General features: G+C 38.3%; 1 protein-coding gene across 1 annotated transcript in view; it reads left to right on the top strand.

Moving 5' to 3' along the window:
• Positions 1–22051, top strand: part of LOC137169579 (potassium channel subfamily K member 2-like) — a 32448-nt gene that overhangs the window by 2351 nt on the left and 8046 nt on the right. Inside the window, exons 3-6 of the mRNA XM_067572850.1 lie at positions 9069–9186; positions 14333–14493; positions 19511–19706; positions 21639–21790. Coding sequence (XP_067428951.1) covers positions 9069–9186; positions 14333–14493; positions 19511–19706; positions 21639–21790 — 627 coding nt within the window. The remainder of the gene's footprint in view (positions 1–9068; positions 9187–14332; positions 14494–19510; positions 19707–21638; positions 21791–22051) is intronic.

The following is a 22051-nucleotide window of genomic DNA, read 5'->3' as shown; positions in this document are numbered from 1 at the left end:
TGCTTTACATTGTCTAACACTGGGCCTTGAGGATTGTTTCTTGCTATGGACACAATAACTGTAAGTAAACACAGAGAAGCTGTAACCCATGGGTATTTAATTCAGTCTGTTAAGCAACTGAAAAACCAGTTTGTTTATACACATTTAGTCTGTAGTCCCTGAAGGCTTTTTTTAAGAGATTTCCATATTGGGTGTTAGATTTTACTGGAAACGGATTATGAGACATTGAGGCCCTGAGCACAGAGACACAAAAGTCCCCCCCCCTTCTACATGGCAGCACGCCACCTCCCCTCTGTGCATTTTCTCTTTCATTTCACATTTTGCATAACTGTTAAGTCCTGCTGTTGGTTGAAAACTTCACCTGAACCTGAACCTGAAGTTGCTAACTGTGTCTGTTTGCTGTTTGCTGTTGGGCAGGTAGTGTACAGCAGGTGTTTAGAGCATTTTCTCTGAAAACAGCTGCCTGCTGTGGCTGAAAATGATACTATGAGATTTGTGAGAGTGAACCAAAACAGTAAAGTTGCAGTCAGATGAGCTGAAACTCACTATAAAGCTCTGTAAAGCAGAGTGGAGCATCAGAGTGATAATTCTCTGTAGGTTCATCACTCTGACATTACACATTGTTATTATAAAAGTAATGATTTATAGCTGCTTTAAAGAGGTGCTACTCAGATGTCAAATATTTAAATTTCTTGACTTTAAATGTAGAATTACTGTCGCCAAGATATGCACTGTTAAGTTGTAATGTATAAAAGAATTACAAATAAATATGAGATCAGAGTTCAACAAGACAGATGCTCTGGTTTAGGGGCCCCCTGACCCCTCTGGACCCTTGGCCTGTGCATGGTCGGCTTATTTGGTAATCCAGCAATACAAATTGAAAGATGTTACCACAGATTAAGCCTGGAAATCTCACACTGAATTTAAGCGATAAATTAAAGCACAAACTAGATCATAAGAAGACAAATGTCACATTAAAACTGCAGTATATCAATATTGTGTCTGTCTGTTGTGACTTTATGCCTCTTCCCTTATGGATTAGTGGATCTCACAACCACCAACCAAACTTGACAGGGTTGATGAAAAGCATTTCCTCTTGGGGAATCAGGCTGGCAATTGGACTTGTGGATGAAGATTACTCCTCTAATGTGCCAGAACTGAAAGGTCTTTCGATCCCAGGGGAAACCGATTTGTCTACCACTGCTAATTTTGGCCCCTGAATCATTTCCCTGATTTTGTCATATAGCACCAAAATCCTTCCAAACTTCCTCCTAGCTCACTAAATACACACGTAGGAAATTAAATGTATAACAAAATATAATAATGCTTTGTTTTTATAGAGTATGTAAGTCGAACACTTGTTTGTAATCTATATGGTCAGAGGGCTTAGTGACTGACTCTAAATATATCTTCATACTCTGCAACAACAGCTGGAAACCATTTGATTAATGAAGCAGCATTAATGAAGTTTGTTTGCAATTTTGCAGTTTCTTTATCTGTTTTTCTACTTCCACATCTTAATTTACCTGTAAATCAACAATCTCTGTGTTCTCGTTTTTTGATAAACAGTGATATAAGACTTTTTTTGTAGCTTCCCTACTGTATGTGCATCATTGCAGTGCCGGTCTTTATAACAAGGTATCTTGTTATTACCACAAAGCATCTCGTAATAATGGAAAGAAGTGTCATATAGTTGTCATAAACAAGATGAGAAAGATCTCGTCATAACAAAATGTTGTTCCCATGATAACAAGAAAAACCTTAAGTTTAAGACTACAGTTAGTGCTGCCAGTAGTTTAGTTTAAATGAACCTATGAAATAAGCAGAGTGACTGCATCCTTAAAATAATTTTAGACCTAAAAACACACAATGAAATTGATGTTTGGCAATATAGCATAACATGAAACTTTCAATAGTGAGAATAGAGGTGAGATTTTATCATGTCTGACAGAAAATTCTCTCCAGTTGAACCATTTTAACCACATTTACAGTAAAGATATTGTGTCATGATGAGAAAAATGAGCAAGCCATGTTGTTTTAACCCTTACTACTGTTTGGGTCAATTTGATCCATTTTGACATTTGAAAGCAGCAAAAACACCATAAATGACATTCTTTAAGCTTGAAATTATATGACTTTTCCTAAAGTGGCCTAGAATATACAAAAATGGAAATATTTCAAAATTATTTTTTTTTGTACAGCCGGTATAAATATTTGTACATAGAGGGTGTTCCAGGGGATTTTAAAGTCACTGGAGGGGGTCAAATCATTGCCATCTCTGTGTATTTCTGTCATTGGGACAGTGGGGACAGAGCTCAAGGTGGACCTTGACACTGTCACGAGAACTGTCCATGTTCCCACCATATTGCTACACTTGCCAGTGTTCCCACCCAGATGAGCATCTGCATCTGCAAACAAGCCTATACACAGTAACAAATCAAACCCATCTATTACCAGGCAACCAACATAGTGGTTGCCCAACATAGTCCTCCCTATAGTGGAGGGCAGCTTTCATAGGACTATAAAAAGTACCTGAGCCCCTATTTCACTGATTTAGTGGAGTGGAAGGAGTGATTTGGTGGATCCATTAATCCAAGATGAAAAAGGAGACAGTGAGTTGAAGATAAAGTATTAGAAGATGAGGACAACAGAGAAACTGAAGGAAAGATCCTTCTGACTTCTCTCATGCAAAGGTGATGCCACCTTCCCCACACGCCAGCCACAGCAGCCGCAGCAGCACAGTAGTCCAAACTTTGCCCTGAACAGTCTGCCGTCCCACAGTCAGTTATCACCATGGGACAAAAGAGAGGGAGATGCAACTTCTGAACAATAGAAAAGGAATGAAAAAGTACTGTTTTTTGCAGTTTCATTTGTTTGAAGCCGGTTCAAAAATGACCAGGTCCATACTATGGAGGGTCAGAATATGAACATTATGTAAGGGTTAATGATACATGCCTTCTGGTTGTAATGAGTAAACTTTCCTGACATGATGAGATGCCGTATGAATTATTTTTAGCCATCCCAGCGGCATGGCTATAGGGAGGGCAATGTCAGTCACCAGTTTGGTCCAGATAATGACTGGATGCACTGTCATGAAATTGTCTGCAGACATTCATGGTCTCCAGAGGATGAATCTGGACTTTTTGTCTCACATCATCATCAAACTTACTTTTACACTACTTTGTTTATGGCCAAATACCTGTAAAACATTGACTTAGCTGTACTTCATGTTTAGTGCTAGCTAAGATGGTACCTGCTAAAGATCAACATACTAGCTTTGCCACTGTGATTATATTAGCATACTGACATTAGCATTTGGGCTGTATTTTAGGTTACAAACTTTTAGTCTTTTTTCTCACTTGTGTCTCTGGGTTGCAGTTCTGTATGTATGACACATTTCACAGTACTGGAACTTGTTAGTGGAGCTCATGCATGTTCACCTTTATGAACAAAATGTAAATATTGCAGGTTTAATTGGATATTTCAAACCATGTTTAAATCATACTAACCATGTGTGAAGTATCTGATATCATTTATAAATCTTTTACCAACTTGTCAGTCGTGTGGGCTTTATATTACAGTTACAGTGGCTTGAGACAGCAAAGGAGGATAGAAGTGCAATATTTAGTTGTTGGTTGGGCTGAATGTGAAATATAGTATGAATGACTTTGGTTTACCGCAGTATTTGATTTGAAAATGAAGATAGACACTACAAGAACATTTTGACTTATTGAAACACTCATGAATTGTGATTTGATACCTTTTTTTTATTGAAAGCACTTTTACCAGGACATTTTCTTCACTATGTTGGTATTCAATGAAATTTACACGAAGCCTTTGATTATATAAAATCAACCCAAGCTGACAAGGATTTATTATTGAGTTCAGTCTAATGAGCAGTGCCCATCCATGTAAATGAGATCATTTTATATAAGAGGGTCTGATAACAGATGACGGTTATTTGAGATGTAGAGTCAGTGTTCAAAGATGGTGATGATACCTTCTGTCCTGAGATTAAATACTGATAGATAACGTCTCAAGGGTGTAGTTAATGAATTTGAGTCCCTGAACAAAAGGAAGCAGCAGGAATCCAAATTTTAACTTCAATGTGTACTGTGATAACAACACTGAAGCTGCCTTCCTCTGACAAAAAAAAAAGAAAAAAGAAAAACAAATGATTTTTCAAGTATGTCATGTTGTTCAACATGTGTTAATGTTGGCCATCGTTCTCCTAATTTTCATTATGATTATCATTTGTCTTTACTCTTGGCAACACTAAATTGGCATTTTGAAGCAGACACTGTGATTGTTGCTGCTGCTTTTGACAGTGGAACAAACATTGATAGAGATCAATTAGGTTGGTGACATTCGAAATATTGAAAGCAACAGTTGAGTCTTATATTTATTCTTTATTTTTCAAAATTAGGACATCACTTGATGTAAAATTGATGAACAAAAGTATGATACGCCATTTAGTATTAGCCTAAAGCTGCCAGTATACTTCAATAGAAGTGCTTGTCGGATGGCCAAGAAGCTTCTTTCTTATTAAAGAAAAAAGTTAATTGAGATTAAGTTACACCCCTGTCCTATAAAATGTCTTATCAGCCAATTGAATGTTTGTTTTCAGGGAGTAGTACTCGACTCTGTACATCAGGGACCTTTGCACTGAGTCAATCTGTGCTCATTATGCTTTGGATGCAGACATGAACAGTTTACAGTTTAGTTTTGTGTGTTTTAGTGATGGACATCAGAGAAAAGCTGTAAAAGGTGCTGAATTAATGAATTAACCAACTCCAGAAAACTGTGCAATTCGTCTATTGTGAGCCAGTTTCTGTATACAGAAGTAAAATCTTGCTCACTGTCTTTTACCAGGCAACAGACGACAGCTCTGCCAATCATCTATCAGATAGTTACCTCAGTGAGTTTGGCAGCCCTTTAGGCAACGATGATTTATTGATACACAGCTCAAACACAGGTGTACCCCCCCCCCCCCCCCATTCACTTTTACAGTAATTAATTATGTATACAAACACACAAACACGCACACAAACACACACACACCTTTATAGGCTCCCACTGATCAAAAGCCAGTCAGCAGGGGATCGGGGAGAGATGTGCTCTCAAAGGGAGCAATTAAAAAAGTGAGAGACGTCAAAAAGCTCAGACCATTCAATCTGTCTCAGCTGTTTGGCTCAGCTCGGACACTGCCAGTGTGGTCTCCACTTTATCTTGTCTTATCATTTCCCATGGCCATGGTTAGTTTGCATACAACAGAGTGCCAAAACAGTGAATTAATATAGCCGCTTTGGCCGTGAAACAAAGGGGCTGACTGAGCCAAGCCTGCCTGATTGTGTGGTTTGCTAAATAATGTTTTTAGAGGCACAGTGGATATATGGGTTTCAGGATTTTATCTTTGAACCCTCTCCTTTGTTGTAATTTGTGTTTTATCTGTTGTAAAAAACAACAACAACAGATAAGGCACTGAACTATTCATGGGTTCACCTTTGTACATTATGTTTGTACATTTGTATTCTTTGCATGTGTATAATCTAATCAGTTTTATCTTTCTGCTTGATTCATTGTGGGTAGACTGTTAAGCTAATGGATATACTGGCCACAAAAGTTTGATTTAAAACAGCATTCATTGATTCTCCTTTTTTCGCCACTTGGGAGAGGTGCAACTGTAAACAAAATGTTAAAATTTAGCCTGTCACATTATAAAGCTATTGTAAAGCAAACAATTTAGCAAACAATTGACCATTTTTACATCCATGAGTCATGTGCCTGGTCACTTTGTGAGTTTAAGTTCAATATTCTCTCTGCTTTTAGCTCTGTTTTGGTCCCAACCAACTCTTGAAAAAAGATCTGTCTTCTGCTAAATGCTTCTCTGTTCACCAGCTAGTCGCTAACTTTGTTTGTGTTTCCGTAGAGATGAATGACAAAAACGTCAGCATCAATATTCCCAAAGAAGTCCCATTCACATTGCCTCACTTCACCATCAATGGAAATGTTCAGTTTAACGTGAATAATAACGCTAAGTAGGCTAATCTGGAGAAGGCTACAGGGTTTACGTTGCTATGGACGCAGTTCCAACCACAGAATTTGTGTCAAATGATTGATTTCTTCAGTAAATAGCCGTGCCAATTTTTGCTAGAAACAAGGTTGATGAGAGCTGTGGGACTGAACCAAAACAATAAATTTGCGAACCATAAAACCAAAACAATGGTGAGGGTTAGGCAAGTAAAATACTTGGTTATGATGAGGGAAAGATCATTGTTACAGTTAATAGAAAGGACTGTGACTAGAGGCAAACTCCAGTCTTGTACATGAAAGTTAAGATTTGCGACACGTCCTTCCACCACCCCAACCTCCACACGCTTACATTCAACCTCACTACACAAAGTACACACAACTTACTGCAGTGGATCTGAACATTGACAAACTGTGAGGTGCAAAATAATACAATGTGAATTCTGTATGTCAGCTTGAGTGGATAAGTGACACACAATTCCTTGTAAAAATTATAGCTATATTACAACAACATTCAACACCATCAGCCGACCTTCACTCCACCTTCTGACCTATCATGTCATGTCAACATTGTGTCGTAATATTAACGGCTGTTCCCTACATTTCCGAACATTCATCCATTAAAGCGTTCATACACTCAGTCTTTACTGCCTTATCAAACACAACAGGCGTGGGTTAATGAAAGCTTTCTCAGTTTCTTTAAGGATGATGAATTGTAGCAGACAACATCCTGACATTGCAGTGACCTTAAACTGTGTGCGTGTGTAGACTCAGAAAAAGCTGACAGTGCTAGTTCAGGAGGACTGTGGGTAGTACATCATTAGTTTAGCATTACAGCTCTGTTCCTGGAGGTTTATTGATATTTAATACAAATAATGGAGATCCTCAAAAAGAGCTGCTTCCCCACTTATACAAGTCCTCATATTCATTAAAGGTGTAACACAAGAATGTAATATAGTTTTTTAATCATTTCTATTGCTCTCAATTGGAAAAGAAGCCTTACATACACATAAGGGAATAAAAGCTTTAGCCCAGTGAAGTATTTCTGTGCAATTTATTAGCATCAGCTCTGTGTAGCAGTACCGACTGTGCCCCTGAGGTCTCAAAGCTTTTCTCTTTCATTTGTCTCAGTAATGATTCTGTATCTTGAGAAGCCCCTTGGGCCAAGAAACTTTTTGTTTTACTGCAGTGAACTGTTCTGTGTTAGCCAGAGTCAGTTTTAAAAAAAACCTGGTCAGTCAGGTCAATCCAGCATTCATAGAGGAAATGACTGTTTGCTAAACCCCGCGCACCATAGTTATGGTTGCTATGCTTGTCAAGTTTCCCATTCTAGCACAGCACATAAACAGTGATAACGGGGGCAGATTTAACGTTACCACCCTAAATGCTTTGTCATTTTTTTAAAAAATGGGATTTCAGACAGCGGTCTGAAAAAGTTGGCACCCTTAAAACTCTTTAACCCTTTTAACTGTTCAGGTCAATTTTGACCAATTTTATGTTTGAGAGCAAAGAAAAACACAGAATACACAAAAATATTTAAATTTTTTGGTGCAGCTGATGTACATTTTTGTACATAGAGGATGCTTTGGGTGAAATTGGATCCTTATTTATTCAAAAATTCTAAATTCACCACTCAAAAATCTTCCCATTAATTGAAATCACAATAGTGGTTACGTTCTCCTGTTTTAGGTAACATAGGACCATAATATAGTGTGATTATGAAAGTTTTTTCTTCATAAAAAGAATACAACCTCTCTGCTCTCTGAAAGCTTAATCACCCATTTATTGATGACTGATGACGTTTATATGAATAAAAATAGATTTGTGGTTCAGAAATGTGGTATAGAGACTATAAGGGAATACTGTGAAGTGTCAGAATATGAACAGCATGTCAGGGTTTAGTATCTCTTCTGTAAGAGCCCCATGTGCACCACTGCAGCATGTAGAGAAATCAAACAGTTTATTGATCAGTCAATTCAGTCAGGAGACCAGTCCATTAGTGAATAAGCATGTATTAGATGTTAAAGTACACACCCATTATATCCATAGCATAGATCTACATCTTTCAATGTGTGGCTCTGAGCCTCACAGCTCCTTCTGCCTGTTATGTTATGTGTGTGTTGCACAGAGATTTATTTCCCCCCAGCTGCTGGCTTCACTCCCCTCTTGTCTCCTGTCATAAGAGTAAAGCCATGAGTACAAAGACACGTTGCTGTTCTGTTTCCTGTGCAGCCGGCTGGTGTCTAAAAGGCTTGTCACACACTTGGCTGAGACTGTTAGACTCGTGTCACACCTAATGCCTCTCCCCCAACAGACACACACGCGCAGTCGCACTTTCTGTTCAGTCAACTGGTCACTTGGGCAAGACTAATCGGTGCAATGCAGACCCAGCTGTTTACACAGGGGTCGGTCAAAAAGAGAGTATTTTGTTATCAGGAAAAATTCATATCTCTGGTTTTTCATACTATGAAAAACAGAGCCTCATAGGTCAGTGCTCTGCTTTGTTATAACTGTAACTGCAACTAATAAAGTCTTGTTTTCTATTTCTACACATATTAATTACACAGTATTTTAGGTGACGGTGTGGAAGCTTTGAAATAGTTTAAAGGCACTTGTTATGGGGCTCGGCTATGAAAGTAATAAAGAGTAATGTGACCAATTACTTTTGGAGTTGAATAATTAGTAAAGCAATGTAACCTAATTAGTTTTTCAATATGCAATGAGTAACTGATTACATTTCTTAACCAACTTGCCCAACACAACATTTAGCCCATATGATTAAAATCATGAGAGGTTTTGCTCCTCTGTGAAGAGTACAGGAATTTAAAATCCCAACCGTTCTCATGTATTTCTTATTTCACGGAGGTGACAGATGCTCATTGTTTTTCACAGCTCTTAATTGGTTTTGGTTGGATGTTTACCTCAGCTGTCATCTATTCCCTAAGAAAGTTGATGCACACTGCTAATTTTCCCATGTTCCTCAGACTCCATTTGAGAGAGTGCATTATTAACTTTTTTTTTTTCACTTTCTGCTCTAGCAAGTGGTTTCAGCAGTCCGAGCAGGTGTGAACCCATCAGGAAATACATCCAATCAGACGAGCCTCTGGGACTTCAGTTCCTCCTTTTTCTTTGCTGGAACTGTCATCACCACCATCGGTAAGAAGAGTAGTTTTTTATTCTTTAGCAATTCAGTCAGCATTCCTTTCTTTTTGTTGAGGCCTCTGACATCAAGATGTCACACTACAAAATACAAAATGTGAAGACATTTTCAAGACACTTAAAATAACAAAACATTTTTGCTTGAATGCAGAAAAATGCTTTATAAGCACAATCCATTTACCATGTTTCTGCATGCACAAAGCCAGCAGAGACAAAATGCAATTTTGATGACCATTTTGGCATGAAATTGCACTGGCACAGCAAAATTACACTTGCTAAACCAAATCCTCCATCAGCACCTTTTCCAGATTGTGCTTCATTGCACCAGGATTGCACTAGTACAACTGGTTATCATAGCTGCAAAAATTTGTTTTGCCCGCAAGCTTGCACTTGCACTTATACTTGCTCCCACTTTTCAAGTGAACAGAGTGTGTTATATTCATCAGCAACAAAACAAAAAATTTTTGCTATCAATTCACAACAGCAGAAATTAGATTCATGACTTACAAAATAACCAGACCTACATGCAGGTACAGTACCAGTCAAAAGTTTGGACACATCTTCCCATTCACTTGAAAGAGAAAGTGTGTCCAAACTTTTGACTGGTATTGTATATCAGGGTCAAAGTACCCATCAAAACTCAGAACCAAAGACATACTGGCTCAGGGAAACCAGGAAGCCAAGACCATTGCTTAATAGGGCTTAAACAGGTGGTTTAATATGCATTTGTTTGAACTCTTGGATCTGCATTGGTCCATAAGAGTTGTGTAATCTGTGTCTATGTTAAAATAAGTTTGTGCCTCACAACTTTTGCAGTGTCTCCTAGGTCAGGTACTATCCTCTGCAATACACCAATACACTTAATCTCCTATTAATTCACAACAACAGAAATCAAGTCTGCAACTAACAAAATAATAATGGCATGTTGTGATATATCAGTTAGTGCATGTGTTGGGGATTATCTCAGATGATATATATACACACACACACACACACACATACATATATATATATATATATATATACACATATATATACATATACATATATATATTTAGAGAGAGAGAGAGAGAGAGAGAGAGAGAGAGAGAGAGAGAGAGAGAGAGAGAGAGAGAGAGAGAGAGAGAGAGTTAATGTTGCTGCACTGCTTGGAATAATTTTATCTGCCCTGGTGTTTTTCTGCTTCAGAGATTTTGTAGCACTATGATGTGTTTTTCTTTAAAAACCAGGAACTGCAAAGAGGTCTGATAAGAAATAAGAGGAGTATGGTTTTTAAGGGCTCATGCTCATTTGCTATTGTCTGATCACTTAGTTACTGCTGTATCATCAAGGAGCTGTCATCTGTCTCAGGCTGTAGCACATTCACACAGCCTGAGACTCTGACGTGCTTCCTCTTCCATCATTTTTTACACCATCAGTCTCTCTCTCTGTCACCTCCAGCTGTAAGAGCTTACTAATCAGAAAAAAAGGAGCAGCTCTCACACACACACACACGCACAGCTAGTCTGACAGCTCATCTGGTGGACGTTGACAGATCAGTGCATCTATTCAGTGGGCTGCTGGACTCCATTTCACTCTAGTATCCTGTCAGAGCTCATTCTCCGGCAGAAAATGTAATAAGAATTTAAGTTTTAATAACTTTATTTGGCTTTTTTTTTAAAATAAGTGAGCTTTTCTAGATTAATGGCCATAATGTGTAGGATGTTAAACATTTTGTCATGAAATTGCACTAACCCAAAATCTGCTCCAGCCCCTTTTCTAAAATTTCCTGCATTGCACCAGGCTTGTGCCTGTAGCTCTTATTACCACAGCAACAGCACACATACAGACATTGATCTTATCTGGCTCATCCAAGCAGACCTTAAAATATCAGCTTGTCTGTTTTGGGCTCCATTTCACATCTCTAGGATCTGGTTAGAACTCATTCCTCCTAACAACATAAAATGTTACATCTTTGAAATGACTTTACTTTGCCCTCTGGTTGGAAAATATGTGCACTTTTGTATCAGATTAAAGGTGACCGTGTGTAGAGAGAGAATAAAAGCTGCGCTGTAGGTTTTCCCTTTACTCACCTGAGATATAGTATGTTGATGTTTTTCACTCCAGCAAAGTGCAGTAAAGTCGAGATTGCTTTTTATAAAAGGAGAGTTTACTGAAGTTTGACTCGAAGATACACAAGTGTTTATCTCGGCAAATGAGCCATGATTGATTGCTGAGGCAGAGAAAAGGAAAGCTCGATGGATTTAATTTTGTTTTGAGTACACAGATTTGTCTCGTTTGCTTTTTGGAAAATTCAAACATCTAGAAAGAGATTGCAAGGTGAAGGTGCACGGAAATGAAAAAAAGGGGTCTTTTTTCAGCTCATATCAGTTTTTATTGCTTTGATTGTTTTGCAGAAATTCACTCCCGGATGGTGTTTTGTGTTTACCGTATTACCTTCGGTGCTTGTGAGTGTAACCAGCACATAATTGCTATTCTGTCAGAAATCATCATAATTTTGCCTATTTGGTACAATACATCTGTAACTATGCTGCTATGCAAAGAAATAATTTCAGAGAAACATATTGTGTCAGTAGCCAACCTATCAAGGTTATTATTAACAGTATTACAGTAATGTCCAGAACAGAAAACGATACCACAGGCATGAAAGACATTACAGTTTATTTGTATTCTCCTGGCTTTACTTGATTCAGCTAGGGGTGGAGAAGGAATTTGGATCCACAGATTGATTTGTTCATCATTTAATTAGATTTGCAGTTTTGAGGCAAAGCATCTTTTCTGCACTTGTTTTCATCTACTGTTCGTACTGTATCCAGAAAATGTAGTGAAACAACTCTTATCCTTGTTGCCTCTCCCACCTCTTTCCTTTCCTCTCATGGGAGTAGATGAGATGTATTATTTCCCCTTCAGTCAAGTCTCTCCAACTGTTATGTTCCTGCTGAAAATCACATTTCTTATAGCATATAGATCAAAGCAAACCTCCAGTGAATCATGCTATGTGTCTTAAAGAAAATTATTATTATTCTTTTTGACAACCTGGGTACCTTTGGACTCGGCGCTGTTTCCATCAGAGCACAGGGGCCCTTTTCCTTTATAACAAAAATGTATACGTGTCTGTTTAGTTTTGGTGGGAATATACTGTGGAAATCTGACTTTCTCTCAGTGGTGGCATTCAGATCATTTATGTAATAATATTAAAAATATTCTGCTCGAAGGGAAAGTCCAGCATTCAAAATGTACTCGGGTAAAAGTGCTGAATTATTATCTACACGTGAATACCATAATAATAAAAATGAGATAATGTGTCCCCTACCACCTACCATTACCACTACCTAAACCCATTATGACTGGATTTCATTGCAGTTCTGCTATTAAATGATCCAAAAAATTGAAAAAAATAAATGAAAAGAAACAAACCAAGACTTTATCTTTAATAAAATTTAATGAAGTTGCTCACTTGCTCTCTCTCCCAGCATCACAATGAGTTTAGAAGAAAGTCATTAAACTTTTATTGTCAGCTGTAACGATTAATTCCTTCAAGAGAGATACTGCAGCACAAAGCCTGACATGTTACTTCATGTGATCATTGTGTAACCTGGCGTGGTACCATTCAGTAATGTCATGAATGAGGTGACTGCAGTGAGGTGATTGCAGTGACTCATAAAGTGGAAATAAAGTGGAAAAACGAATGCATTATTCATGCAAGCAATGCTGCAGTCAGGTGTGGAACTTAACTGAATGACTTGTTGGTATTTGACTGGTGTTTAACCTTAAGTGTCTTGGAAAAGTGAAGGACAGAATGTGTTTTAAAGCTGAAACTTGAAACTTCATAGAAAAAGCATATATATATAATAGAATACACTTTTTTAATACTTATATATAAACCCACATATTCTTTTGAGTGATGACAGCTCTCAAGTGTGGGTCTGTTTAAGCAAGTTTACATATGTTTATAAAAATATTTTTTGCAGTATTATTTATATGCAGTTTGAATCCAAGGTCTCTTTAAACTGAATTTACCACTTATCAAATGTGACTAATTACAACAAGGTGACAAAATTTCCTAAACACTACCACTGTTTTATCCCAGCACATGACACTAATACCCTCTGAGTAATCCTGATCTTTACTTGCTTTTCATGTCTGACATTATGATATGAATATGAGCTGAGAATATAAACAAGAATGAATCTGTTTAATTCAGTAAAAAAAAAAAGAAGAAGAAGAAGCAAGTGCAGCTTCAAATTAGAGAGCTGCTGTTTCTCTTATGTTCTGCAGGGGCACCCAGAGGTGTTAAAAACCAATCTAGCATCCTGTCCCCCTTTGAACTAATCATGAAATTAACGAAGCCTGATTGACAATTTTTCTCACATTAAGTGTCAACCTACTCCCAAGTGAGGCTTGAAAGTAATTAGAAGACACCCTGCAGCTCCTATCCTGAGACAGATGACTGCATTAATAAAGAAAAGTGGCTGTAGTTCATTACACAGACCCCTTTCATGAAATGTCAAATAATGAAACTCATATATTGTTGAATGCATGGATTCAGGTTTAAGTTATCTTAAAAGCAACAAATACGGACTCCTACTGTGCAAGCCCCATCAGCTTTTCTAGCTGCGTGTGATGATGGGTTTGGAGAGAAGATGAAAGGCGGTGAACCGGTGAAAGACTCACATCTGTGTGCGTGTTTCTGTGTGTTTGCACGCACATACGGAGATGTACAACTCACTTCAACTGTGTTTTTTTTTCTACCATTCATTTAATTTTTCTCATTTTTCATTTATGTGAGAGTTGCTTCAGGACAGAGGGTGTGAATTATAAACTCTACTTGTGAGTCAGTGCCTATTCTCACTTCTATTTCTCACAGCTGCAACTCCTCAAATCTCAAAGCATCACCTGTCTGCAGTGATGCTTGTAGCACACTCAAGCTTTGTGAGAAGTTTTCTTGTCTATCAAGTTCAGTTCAAACTCATTTTGCATCTTCTTCCAGCTTTAATGCAGATATGATGTGCATTTATTAGCTACAGTATGTACAACAAATAAAAGTTAATATACATTGACAGTAAGTAACTTCCTTATTATGTCCCAACTAATTTATGGCTTCCTGAACTAATAGATATTGTCTGTGTCTCCTCTCTGTCAGGATTTGGGAACATCTCTCCTCATACAGAAGGTGGGCGGATCTTCTGCATCATATACGCTCTGCTGGGGATTCCTCTGTTTGGATTCTTATTGGCTGGTGTCGGGGACCAGCTGGGGACCATTTTTGGGAAGGGCATCGCCAAAGTAGAGAAGATGATTGTGGTGAGTTTGTTTTATTCACACGAGGATGTTTGTGAATTGTCTGTGAATCATTTGCACTTTTGTGCAATGAGCTGTTTTGTAGATGACATAGTCACACTTGGCGACTTAATTATCCAGCAGCTATAAAAATGAAATTGCAGAGCTGTTCTTATAAAGCACTACAATATGTAAACAACCTTAAATACTACAGTAGAAGATTTATATTCACAAGTACAAGATGTGTTTTTGCCTCCTCTCCAGCCTGCGTGGAAGAAGTGGATGCAGTTTTTGAGTTGCCATGTCAACAGACTCCTTGACACCAATCTAAAATGTAGTTTGTTTTAGTACTGAAAGCTCAGATCTGAAAATTACAGCTGTTTTCAAATGAATATTATTTTATTAGTTAGTTTATTTGTTTATGGCAGTGAAATAAGCTAGCAGCACACATAGATCGAAACGTCACTCTGAAATAATGATGGTAGGCATACCTTTACCGCAGTGCAAGTCACACATAGGCTTGTTCAGCCTTCTGTTCATAAATGCACAGGCTACCCATCACAACTGTTACAGTTTGCAAGAGCAGTAAGGAGGCACCATTAATCATGTTAGACACAGAGAATATAAATGGGTCTGGTTTATGGGTAGTCATTAAGTTTCTCCTGGAAACTCAAATGGCTGCCTTGAAAAACCAAAGCAGTCAAACAGCGGCTCAATGCACAGATCAATGAGGATGATATCTGACAGGAACAATGGGCCTCATTCACAAACAGCGAGTATGCACATCTGTGTTTGAACCGTGCATAGGAACGTTTTAAGCACAAATCCAGGATCATCAATATTTTCTTACCTGAATTTGTTATTACTCTGGGAACAAATTTAGAACTGCCTTAGATCATGCATACGCACAAATCATAAACATCCCAGGTCTCAAAATATGATACAGTCAATATTTATTCAATGTAAATAGTATATTAGAACCACAAATATTTTAAAAATGATTGGGCCTGAATATGCAACATTTAAAAGTGTGAATAATAATAATAATAATAGTAATGTAATATAATAATACACAATTTATTTAATAATTATAAAATGAATAGCTAAGACATTGTAATCCATAAATCATCATCATAAATGTAATGAAATTATTAATGGATGAAAATGGTCCTGTTTCCACTTTTAGACGACAGTAGCGTTTATATCAGAATTTCCATATTGGAATGTGACAGTGATTCATTTCCCCGTCAAATCTGGCCGTGATATATGCAGCTGGTTAACCAGCAGTCTGTTCAGTTTCCGCACAGCCTGACAGTTCAGTAGTGGCACAGGGAGTGACGTTCTGCTTTTAGTACATCACGGCCTGTTGTGGACAGAGTCAAAATACGACGCACACCTGGCGCAGCAGTAGAGATTTATTTAGATCAGTTTCACAGATCTACACATTTACCTACTTTTTATTTTGTTACAGATGTACTACGTGGTAGTGGTGCAACAGGTATGCAGGCTGTATACAGGATTTACAATTGGGCTCCATTCGGTTGTGCCAATGACACGTTTACCTACCAAATCCGCCTTTTCTGGCTTCTACTTCTGAAACTATTGTTTGCATTTCACTAACAGTAAAGTTTTTCTACATTTTTACCATCATGGTCCTCTTTGCAATGAGTGACAGTTCTCTCCACTGCTGCACCGCTCCAACAGAGCTTTCCTTATGTAGAGAAATGGGGTCGTAGTAGTCTGCAGTGTGACGGTAATTTTGTCTGCGCACAAACATTTTCTACACACATATGAGTGAATGAGGCCCATTGACTGTAAATGAGTTTACACACTCACAGCAGGTTAAATGCACCAAACTGGTAGATTTTATTTTCACAGTGTAAAAATTAGTATCTGATGTTTGTTTTTGGCCCTTTACCAGAACCACCTCTGCTTTTTTTGAAATGCATAATTTATCAAATGGATTGTGCAGCTAATTGGTGACTCTATCTGGAGGGATAATAGTGAGTTTATCATTCAGATGGATATAATACAATGTGCTTCACAAAACATTAAAAAATAGACTTAGGAAAAGATCTGAGTGGACGTATTAAAAAAAACAAGTGAGTAAAAATCTGAAAATTATATTTTAAAAAACAATAAGAGTTGTTAAAACAATAAATGAATAGAAATTGTGACCAATATTAAATATAAGATCCTAGCTAGTGGCAAAATGAAAATCTGTTTATTTTCTGTTACAGGTTTAAGAAAAATACACATTCAATAGGCTGTAGTCCTGAGGAGTAGAGTAAGTAGAACACAGAGATCTGTTGAAAAGTGTTAATTGGTGTAATCTGCAGCATAGCCATTAAAATCAGCACCTGAGTTTCAATAACACATCATGGTATTCAAAGATGTAAGAATACAAAATTATTAGGTTTTATGATGAACAAAAAAGCACTCATGGTAGCAGTAACATATCCTTTTTCTTTATGACTGTGAACAGGTTCAAAATAAGAGATGAGTTGCCTTTGACATCTGCCAGCACCTGTCGAGTGAACCTGACTTGCATTGGTCAGGTGTTTACAGAAAAGGGCAAATTCTCTCTAAGAAATAGTCCATGTGAGCACACTGACAGCTTACTCTCCGCTCCAGTGTGAGGACAGAGTTGTGAGTTAAATCACGTTTTAACAGTGCAGACTGCTAGCCAGTGGTGTCATTTGGACTGCCAAGTATCACAGTCTTAGATGCACACAAGTGCCTCCCCAGTAAGGTGGGGATTTTGTTGACTGTAGCTCAAAGGAAACAGTATGTTTCAGCTGTCTTTACATCCCTGATGATGTAGCCCCAGGTGACCAACATAGCCAGAGCCAAGGCTGGAGAGACTGTATGGTGGTAGAGCAGAGCAACCAGCAATTTAGCAATCCAGGCCATGTGTGTCTGGAAAGCAGCAGGCCAAGGTATCAGGCAAGCCTTTAATCAGACTCAGAGTCAGTGGGCTGCAAAGAGGAGACAGGCTTCCATCAGTGGTCACAAAGCTGGACAATAGGAGCGAAATGTAAGCACATGTTACAACATATGAGACAGCAGGGTCCAGAACAAATACATGTCGCCTAAAAATACATGTTCAGTACGATCACACTTTCTCATTCAAGTGAATGGTAAGGTGTGTCCAAATTTTGATTGGTACTGTATATACCTCTAATATGTTTTCCCAATTATGTTACATTTATGTTGTGGATCATTTCTAGCGTAGGGGGTTGTGAAGAGAGACACCTTCATCTTGACACACTCAGAGCTGAGACATGTTTCAATGACAGAGAATCTCAAGATCATTTCATTGTTACATAAGTTTATTTTCTAATTGTTGGATGTTCTTGGGTGGCTGCATGCAATTGTGTTTTCAAGGTGCACAGCCACGAATGTAGTTTGGGTTAAAACCTCCTGTTACACACAGTAAGTCTGATAAGTAAGGAATAATGCCCCTCAAGGTGTCCATAATCAGGAGTTAATGGCCTCTCCGTCATCCATTAATTCCTGAAAATGGACACCATGAAGGGCATTATCCTACTTATACCGTGGTCACTAACCAAAGAAAAAAATTAAGACCATTAATTTATATTTTTATGTGCTTTTCCATCAAAATCTAACATTTTTCACAAACCATAACTCCGTTTCCCTGGTAACACTAATACCTGGAACAATCATTGCCATCCCAAAAGGTTCTCATGCAATGGAAATGTTGTTCACAATTCCAGTAAACAGGAGGATAATAGTCCATTAAGACATTCTCAGTGTAAAAGCACTAACAATAGCAATGTTTCAGTGAACAGATTCCCAGAAAAAAAACAGTTACTTGGCAGCAATAAGTAAATTATGATTGTGGTTCATTGCTCATAGCTCTGTGACGTCCCTCCCTGGGGAGGAGCAGAGAGGTTGGCAGCTGGTTCAAACTATGGAAACAGATGAACTGTAACAGCTGCTGAGGTGGCTGCTGTACAGTGAAGATGCTGGAGAAACCACCTCAGATTCACCGGCCCCTTTACATTAAGGCTGTAAGTCCTGTAAGGCTCATTGTTTTAAACAGTACTCCACTGCATAGCTTTGCAAATTAAGGATGTTAGACATCACAGATGCAATGATCTGAGGTGCGCCTGCTCTTTATGCTTCCACTTAGAGACACTTAGCATCAGGCTTACATAACTGGAAGGGAAAAGGGCACGCTATAGATGGAACCAGCTGAAAAGAGTCACCTCAAGTGGAAATGCAGCACAGACAACAGCAGCATACAGGAAATACGCTAATGTACTGTAACAGTGATGCAAAAAAGGAGCTGCAGGGATCAGTTCAAATTAAAATCTCTCTAGTTACAGTTAAGAGCGCAGCCTGTAACTGTAATGAATCAATTATGATATGTGCTACTATGAATGCATGTGACAAATTAAGTCATTGACATCGTAGCACATGTGAGGCATGTCAAGTCACGTGACACCTCACACCCCCCCTCCACCCACCTCGAGTAGGCGTGCCAGTGAAAGGTTATGTCACATGAGCTCGGCTGCCTGACGTTTGAGATGTTAGAAAAACAGCAACTGTGTTCCTGGAGAGAGGTCGAAGGAAGTGACTCATCAAAATGTGAAGTAAGCAATGAATAAATAAATAAAAGCTTGTGGGGAATTAGGGAGAGGGGTAAATGGCAGCATGCTCTCAAGTGTTCATTTCCTTCACAATGGTGATTTTACGTAAGAAGGGTTGTGTGCTATAAGAAATCTTATGTCTGTGGACTAATTTGGAAAAAAATGCTCATGTTGGCCAATTAACATTTTAACTAGGAAATACATAGATAAAAGAGTGGATGAAAGAGCTTTTTGTGGAACTAATTGCACTGCATAATAACACAAAACCATCAACCCTATTTAAATTCAGGCATATTGTTTGCATTCAGCACCCCTCAGTTCCCCTGTCCTGAGTGTTTCCCTCTCACTCCACCTAATTAAAAAGTTTATTTACTGTCGCTGGAATTCATCTCTTTTTTCTGTCAACACTTATTTGCTCCCTACAGAAGTGGAAAGTCAGCCAGACGAAGATCCGTGTCATCTCCACGCTGCTCTTCATCCTGTTTGGGTGTCTTATCTTCGTGGCCCTGCCAGCCGTCATCTTCAAGCACATCGAGGGCTGGAGCACGTTGGAGTCCATCTACTTTGTCGTCATCACCCTCTCCACCATTGGCTTCGGAGACTTTGTCGCCGGTGAAAAAGGTCACTTGGTTTTCTTTTGTATTTATGGGCTGTTTTTTTGTTTTTATGAGTGACAGCTAGTTTAGAATCAGTGCATCTGTATTTGAGTTATTCCTCAGTCAGTCTAATTCAATAGATGTACACCGTAGCGGTAAATCTCCCATCGGTCAGCTATCTATCTGTGCTTCACATTTTGATACATGTATTCTTTTTCTAATGCATTTGAATCCCTGCATCATGTTTAGTTTTAAATCTGTTAAACAAACAAATCTACACACTCATAACTGTCAAAACATTCAAACAGACTGTGAATTCTTTACTCAGAAATCTTAATAACACATTAAGTAATACATAACACATTACTCTGTATATACCTCATTTGTGTGTACTGAGTGTGCACTGTATATGTGTGTGTTTGTGCACTTGTTACTGTATGTGAGAGAGAGAGAAAGAGAGTGAGAGAGTGTGTGTGTGTGCGTGCCTGTGTGTGTGTGTGTGTGTGTGTGTGTGTGTGTGTGTGTGTGTGTCTGTGTGTAAGCAGGTGGTTTTAGCTTGATATGACCTGCGTGACACACAACAAGAGAGAGGCAGATGGGAAAAATCACAAACACTTAGCTGCTAGATTAAATTTCCCTGAGCAGCCCTAATGATTATAGATTAGATTACACCACCTGTGCTAACCCCAGTGGTTGAAGTAAACCAAATAGCCTGGACTGCTGTTAGTTAAACTGGTGCTGTAATGGGTGGTTATCTAACTGCACAGTGAGCAGACTGGCTGTACTGCCTCATCCCATGACATCGATAGGTGTTCAGACGTTATTTAAATGTACTGAAGATAATGTTTGCATATTGATAGGATTTATATCATTGAGATAAGGCAGAGCCAGACTAGATTATGTCACTCCTGTGTCACTGCTGTTCATAACATGTGCTCATTTGGGCTGTAGATCAGGCAGGTTATAGATGTATATTTATATATCTAAATCTATACCTGAGTCCCTTACATCTAAATAACATTTTGTGTTGTGTTGACTTGTAGTGAAACTATTGTATGAACAATTACATGATAATGGTAAATACCCAAACATACTATAGCAGTAGCACAGTAAGAGAAGGGTCATCAAGTCAGCGACCTGACTCTATAATGTCCGTTATAGCTAAATCTATCTAAAGCCTGCTAATATAGAGATAAATCTATCTACACAAAATCTAACATTTAGAACAAGATTTATCTCCTGTATGAATGTTTTTTTTTTATTTCCCTTTTATACTATTAATATAACACACAATAATACCGTATATTAATAGCAACATCCTGCAGTTGATATTCATGTTCCAAAGAAAAACAAATCAAAGTCACGAACCAAACACTGACTGTATTTCCTGCATGGAAGAGACAAACAATAAAGACAATAAAAGCTACTTACACATGTGTTTGTGTTTTTCTTACTGATCAGGCATTGTCCAGATACTCAAAGCAAAGGTAGAGAGCAAAGTCAAGATTGCTTTATAAATATTATGCTTTACTCATGATTATAAGAGCACCAAGATCAAACAAGTGATTTTACAGGAAAAGATAATAGTGCGTATGTGACATTGTGCAAAAGACTATTTTATTCTTACTCTCTCTCTCTCTTTATATTCTAAGTATTCTTCCAAATGGTCTCAGAACTGAATTAAAAGCACATGTGCAATTAAAGGTAATGCTACGACAGAAAGACATGACTACCCTCTCGATTGGAGACCAGAGCTCATGAAGTTATATACGTCTGACAGTTAAAGACCTGTTTATCTTATCACAGACTGAATCAGGCCCTCTTAAACTTAATTTAAATCAATGCTACTTCTTTTTGTTCTTCCTCGCAGAATGATACAGTTTTGTAAGTAACACATGTAACCCAGGATGATGTAACAGAGTTGTATAACCCACTCAGTGCTGCTTTTGTTCTGCAGGTTGGTCAGAGAGTCCAAGTAGTTCAGAGTATCTGAACTACTACAAGCCGGTGGTGTGGTTCTGGATCCTGGTAGGCCTGGCGTACTTTGCTGCTGTTCTCAGCATGATCGGAGACTGGTTCCGGGTTATCTCAAAGAAAACTAAGGAGGAGGTACGTGGAGCTGTGCTGCGAGAATGACACAGTAGAGGTCACTTTGGAGGTTCACAGATTTTTCACAGAAAAGTGGTGAAGATTTAAGAAGTCAATGATTGGCTGAGTGTAGCTTCATGTTCAGTTACTGCTGGTGCACTTGTTTATTTATTGGTCCAGACCCAGCTGTCCATTAAAAAAAAAGAACAGACTGAAATTTTTCCCCAAGACCGAAGTCATTTCACTCCGAAATGATAGCTCCCAACCAACCTGACAATCAGT

This window comes from Thunnus thynnus, chromosome 18 (assembly GCF_963924715.1).
Source record: "Thunnus thynnus chromosome 18, fThuThy2.1, whole genome shotgun sequence".
Lineage (NCBI taxonomy): Eukaryota > Metazoa > Chordata > Actinopteri > Scombriformes > Scombridae > Thunnus > Thunnus thynnus.
Note: the sequence above shows the minus strand (reverse complement) of the source record. Positions and strands in the feature narration are given on the sequence as shown.